Source organism: Centroberyx affinis, unplaced genomic scaffold, assembly GCF_046629955.1.
Source record: "Centroberyx affinis isolate AG114_WGS23_722 - 3 ecotype Tasmania unplaced genomic scaffold, CSIRO-AGI_Caff_v1 ptg000089l_1, whole genome shotgun sequence".
NCBI classification, from domain to species: domain Eukaryota; kingdom Metazoa; phylum Chordata; class Actinopteri; order Beryciformes; family Berycidae; genus Centroberyx; species Centroberyx affinis.
Window position 1 is genome coordinate 37324 of NW_027278796.1, and position 6029 is coordinate 43352.

The following is a 6029-nucleotide window of genomic DNA, read 5'->3' on the forward strand; positions in this document are numbered from 1 at the left end:
TGTCGAATTTAGCAGCAAGATGCTGTTTCTCTCTCTATCTCTCTCTCTCTTCCCCAAGGCTTTAGCTGGTCACACTGAGAGGAGAAGGGAGGAATCTGTCTTTGAATTATCTGTATTTTCTCTGTGATACCTCTATTTAATGTAAAATCGTTCCACATGGACGAAACAAGAGTACTCCACAAGAACATGCCCAATATTGAGGGTTTTGCCACCTTGAATTATCTAACTTGTTGTAGTGAATATCGACTTGGAGGGTGAGCCTCTGTTTACTGTAAATACAAATCTCAATAACAAAGTTTGCTTTGGTCATGAGTGTTTATTGTTGTCCCTTCCCTGTATTTTGTCTCCAAAAACATCAAAACAAAGCAAAAATATAAAGCATTATTATGCATTAAAAAAGCACCTCCGTATGCATATATTACATATTGTTGCAGAAATGTACTTGGAGTAAAAGATATTTCTGTATTGTGAAGAGGCGTGTTTGCTTGTATGCTTGCTTCTTTGACATGGAGTAAATATCAAACCAGTCAAAATGCAGATCAATATTCAGCAGAGGTTGTTGTTGTACACATTGCTTATAGTAAATATTGCTGCAGAATATAGAGACTTTAAAATTGATTTTCTTTGGACATGCAACTGAACTTTTTGGAGGCTTGCCAAAAAGTCTGCTATCACAAGTGAGTAAATATAAAGCAGAAATATTGCACTTGTTTATAAAAACAGTAATGCCATGCTCAAATCTGAAACATTTTACACATGTAAAGTTTTATAATAGCATCCATCTCTATTTGACAAAATGTATAAAAGGCTGGGATTTTTTTTTTAAAAAGAGCTCAGTCTGTGGGTAATATCTCTACTATGTCACTCTCAAGGTCTGTGATGAAAAGCATCATTGCATAGGTGCAAGGCGTTGTGCCTGTTTATAGCTTCAGGTCTCCCCTGGGCGGCAGCGGGGGGGGGGGGGGACTGCCGCAGGTCTCACATCTCAGATAGACTGCCGGTTGTACTCATGGGAAGGATGCATCCCGTCGTAATGGAACTCCCTCCACTGCTCGGTGCTCTCTCTGCTCCTCTCGTTTTGTTCTGGAAGATTATTAGAGTTCAGCGGTGCGATGAATGAGGTTGTAGAATCAATTAACGTCTTCCGCTCAGCTAACCTGCATCAGATATGAAGGCTTACGTACCGTCGTGCTCCTCTTCGGCGTAGCTCTCAAACTCATTCCTCTTCTCCTCGTGGTACTCTCTCTTGCGTTCGTCTGCGGCCAGAACCTGCCTCTGCTCAGCTGGAGGTGCAGAGAAAAGATATGAAAGAGGGTGAAGAATGTATTAATTGGAGTATAAAATGATTAAGATCTAAGATTCAGTTTATTCCCATATCAACCAGGCTGCTAGGAATGTGTCTCAGTTTGCTGAGGATATAGACACAAGAAAGGACATCAGATATGCATATACAGTGGGGGCGGACAAAATAACAGACTTTAACTTTGAAGGAACTAAATCACAATTACAAAGGCAGCTACACAGACAAGTCATAAGTTAGATGCAATTATCTGTAAGTGTCAGCTTTAAAAGAGGTCTGACAATGACTCACTTTTATACTGTTTTCCAAGTGACATGAAGTAACTAAAAGAGTTCAAAGGAGGAAAATAGTTGGTTTGCAGATTCCTTGATAACACAAACTGCAGAGTTATTTAATATGGCAAGGGGAACAGTGATGAAAATCATGTCAACATTTGGCAAACATGAAGAAACCCCATTGGCAAAGAGAACAGTAGTTGGAAGTTGAAGCTCTTGGACACGTAACACGATAGTTAAACACCACAAAACTACGGCCTCAAAACTTACCACAGAATTGAATCAACACTTCTGAAAAACACTATTCATTAGCTTCAAGAGCTAGTACTTATGGCAGGGCTGCCATTCAGAAACTGTTCGTATCTAGGGCCAACGCACAAAGACACGTGTAAGGAGCACAAAACCATTTCCCTATAGCAGTGGAAAAAAAGTCAAATTAATCCCTCATCTGGGTTTATGTTTGGAAGAAGCCAAAGGAAGCTTTCAACACAGAATGCTCTGCATGGTTATATAATGGCCAAGGAATATGAAGACATTTTACATGATGCAAACACTGTTCCCACATGATGTTCCCATATTCAAAGATGGTAATGCCCCCATAGATACTGCAAAACAAATTCAAGAGTGGTTTAGTGAACACCAGGATGAAGTCAAACACCTTCCATAGCCTCCTGAATCTGATCTAAACAATATTTTAACCTTTATGGGGAGTAGATTTCCACCTCCTTCATGCTTCAAACAACTGGAGATTTTCCCTCTTGAAGAATGGCCCAATATCCCATATGTTGCAAGGTGTCGCAATAATTTTGTCCACCTCCTGTATGTTCCACATACAATACCCATTATTTTATACAACAAAATCAATAAATAAATAAAATAAAATAAGATTAAATAACAAATAGAATGCAAGTGCCTGTATAGCCTTGGTTCTGGTCCTGACAGCCCTAAACCTTCTTCCAACGGGACAGTGAGAGAAATATGAATTGGCTGGGTGAGAAAAATCAAAGAACTCCCTTAGAGCTTTACATTGTTTACAGGTGGAGCAAATGGAGGAGACAGAGAGAAGGATGAAGCCTATAATTTTGCTGCACTGACCAAATGTATTGACATACCAAACAGAGATGGAAAACACTTTCAATCACTCAGCTCTATGAAAGTGCATGAAAGCTTCCTAATTGACACAATATTTTTTCAACTGTATAGGGTTAAGTATAAGGTTAAAGAAAAACCTGTCATTAAACCGTTGATGTTTTAGATAGCTGAAAAAAAAAATCTGCTATCAAACTCCATTTTAGCTGCATTGGAAATATCTCAATGTGATGTCTTGCCATCTATGTTTGGCCAGTTATACACAGGAATAAGAAAAATGTACCACCAAATGGCAAAATGGCCCCAGAATTGCAAGTTACATTGCCAATAGATGTGTTAAAGTGTTTTAGGATGGATTATTCCTCTTATGTCTCAATCCAGCAGGTTTTTAAGCAGCAGGACTAACATTAGCAAGGAACATCTGTTGAGACCAGACTGGGTTTGGGATGGCCATACAAACCTTTCCCAGGTCAGGTCATGACCTTTGACCTATTCTAGGATTCCCAGCACAGGTCTGTGCATGCAGCAGGAGCTACTCTACTCTGGAATTCACTCTGGGAATTCAAGTCACTTAGTTGTAAATTACAAAGTAAAACATTTAGAAGATTTACAGCTGGACTGCTGATCAGTGTTGGAGATTTATACATGCAGACTACAAATGAGAGGATGAACTTAATTGACAAGTGAAGTACTGAAGGATGTTTATCCCAAACAAACACTGCACAATAACGTTAATTGTTTTCCTAATTGGAGAATAAGGTAGAGCTACATAATGCTCATTTCATTTATGTTTCCCTGACACAACACATGGAACCTCCTCCACTCCCCCTCCGCTCGCCCACACCCACTAAAACCAAAAGTCAAACAGTGGCATTCATTTGGAGTCTGGTGAAATCCACATCGGAGCTGATTTCTCGGTTTGGACGTCAAAACTTGCATCACAACTCGTCGCCTTAACCACCAACACCAGGATAAATAAACAACCAAATGTTTTCCTCTGCAAATTTCATCTACCTGCAAGCATGGTGTTGTGTTGTATGTCAGTGTGTCAATATGTGGTGAGAGTTTCTCTTACAGTAAGCACAATTTATTTGTCTCACTTTACCCTTCATGCTTCGTGCCTGTGTGTCGACACTTTCCACATTCAACTCCCAACCGCTCGCCCACTCACTCATCCATCTCAGTCTTTTTTTCCTGTGTTCTCTGCTTTGTATTAGTTTTCTAACAATTCCTCATACCTTCAACTGCACAAAGTGGAGTGTTGTTACACACAGGCCCACATCATGTTACATAACTCCAATTCATCACAGCACTCTTGGTGTGCTCTCTCACCTTCCTGTCAACAAAACTGCACATAACAGTGTCTTGCACTCATTCAAGAACGTCAAACATCTTACAGCATGTGAATTTTCACATGTGAGGAATATATTCCCATATCGATACTGAGTTGTGGTAGATGTAGCTGTGTGTGTGTGTGTGTGTGTGTGTGTGTGTGTGTGTGTGTGTGTGTGTGTGCTCCATGCTGCCCTGTGGCTCCTGCTGCAGCCTCCAGCACAGTAACCAGTGCTGCTGTGTGGCTGGTCTGGTGTGGGGCGGTCTGGCACCAAGGTCTCCAGAATACAGTTAACAGCCGCTGGCTGCCACCTCTCTCACAGTCATAACGATATTCAGACTGCCATAAACATGCTCACTCACTGTCCATTCAGTCAAACCATCATTTATTTGTATAATCATTACCATTTTGGATGCAGCAGAATGAGTACAGTCATAGCATAACAGTGAATGTTTGAGGTCAGTGCAAGAGTGCCTCTGCAGCCAAAGCGTCTACCTGTATAATGAGGCACAGATGCAGTCATTACCACATACACACAACCACACACACCGCCTTGGCTGACCAGACCTCAGTCTAAAATAACAGAAGAAATCCAGAGCGAACCAAGCAGCCTCACCGTTAATCTCATCCTGGGACTTCACACCCCTTCTGCTGCGGCGTCTGAAGAAGTTAGAGGCATCGGCCTCCTGCATGAAGATCCTCCTCAGCGGACCTGCGGTGCAGACAGGAGGAGGTTGAGCTCACAAGAGATGGATAGAGAGCAGATGTTTTCTGCAGGCAGGATGGAAGAGATGGAGCTGAAGTTCTGCTCACCTTTTGGATCCTTAGCGCTGTCCTTACCATCAGGCACAGCTGCAGTGTCTGCCTCTGGAGACACTGGGTCAGAGGACAAAACATTAATGCTATAAATGAAAACACTGCATGCTGTAGCAGAGAACCTGGGCTTCTATGCTTACCTCTCCAAGGAACACAAACAGTAGAACACAGAAAACATTGCTCATTTTCGTCAACCCTATCCACCCAACATATTCCTGAAATACCAATCCACATGCCTGAAAGGTGTATTGATCCCAAATCCCCCAATCCCCTGCATCAGACTCACAGGAAAGTGTGAGGAGCACGGCGGCAAGGGCCAGGAGGGCTGCATGCGTCCAGGACATCTTCAGTTCTGTGTCTGAGCTGTCGAGAGATACGAGAAGTGTGTGTGAGTAAGAGAGAGAGAGAGGTGAGTAGGACGTATGTGAGCGCGATCCCCAAAGAGGTGGGGTGGGGGCTTGGAGGAAGGGCATCAGCTGGAATCTCAGGATTATTGACCGCTGGTCAGAAGAGGGAGGGAGACACTGTGCAGATCTGATAAGTGGCCAAGTAGACGCTGCACAAACAGCAGCAAAGGATTTCCAAGTAAAAGGAAGAGGCCACCTAATAAAGAGGCTCAAATGAGATTTTTGACTGATAAAACTATTGTTTTCCTTTTCTCACCTTTTTCAGGTTAACAGTCAACTTGGGTGCAGTTAAAGTAAGCTAATATCTGTCCCCTGACACCATACATGGCCTAGATTGATAACCATTCATTTGTCAGGTAGCATGGGCCTGTGAGGACATGTTTTGTTATTTAGGGGAGGGGAGTTGGGAAGTGATGTACAATGACATCATTCAGATCACCATACTGTCATGGGAAGGGGAGCGCACTGCCTCCTATAGAAATTGCACAGGAGGCTGATGTACACATGCATGGTCAGTAGCTATCAGGAGGAGAGATGGATGACTAACAACACTGCAGGTTCTGGAGAGGAGTGTCAGAAAACAACTGCGGCACAGAGTCGAGTCGGGCAGGGTTAGCTGCTTGCCAAATGTGCCCTTGCAGATGCAACTGAAGCTGGGCCCCTCAACAAGGCCGCCCTCTCTGCTCTGCAGGAACTCCTGCCGGAAAGTATGCAGCCGTCTGTTTGCTTGAGTTTTTTTCCCCCCACCTGAATCCTGGCCGTGCCCCAGAAAAGAGTGAATGTTTAAATTGTTGTTGGGGCGATCCAGG

The 6029-nt window shown here is 42.9% G+C and overlaps 1 protein-coding gene across 2 annotated transcripts; it reads right to left on the reverse strand.

Moving 5' to 3' along the window:
- Window positions 1-955: 955 nt before the first annotated feature.
- On the reverse strand, window positions 956-5180 carry ucmab (upper zone of growth plate and cartilage matrix associated b). 2 transcript variants are annotated; one of them, XM_071522427.1, is made up of 5 exons: window positions 5100-5180; window positions 4811-4873; window positions 4614-4709; window positions 1185-1283; window positions 956-1083 (listed from the first exon to the last, which is right to left on the reverse strand). In XM_071522427.1, exons 1-5 carry the CDS (start codon window positions 5155-5157, stop codon window positions 986-988), a joined length of 414 nt encoding a protein of 137 aa, XP_071378528.1. In that variant the 5' UTR covers window positions 5158-5180; the 3' UTR covers window positions 956-985. The 2 variants fall into 2 exon arrangements, with proteins under 2 accessions (XP_071378528.1, XP_071378521.1); XM_071522420.1 differs by having other exon boundaries at window positions 4811-4899; window positions 5096-5157.
- Window positions 5181-6029: the final 849 nt, after the last annotated feature.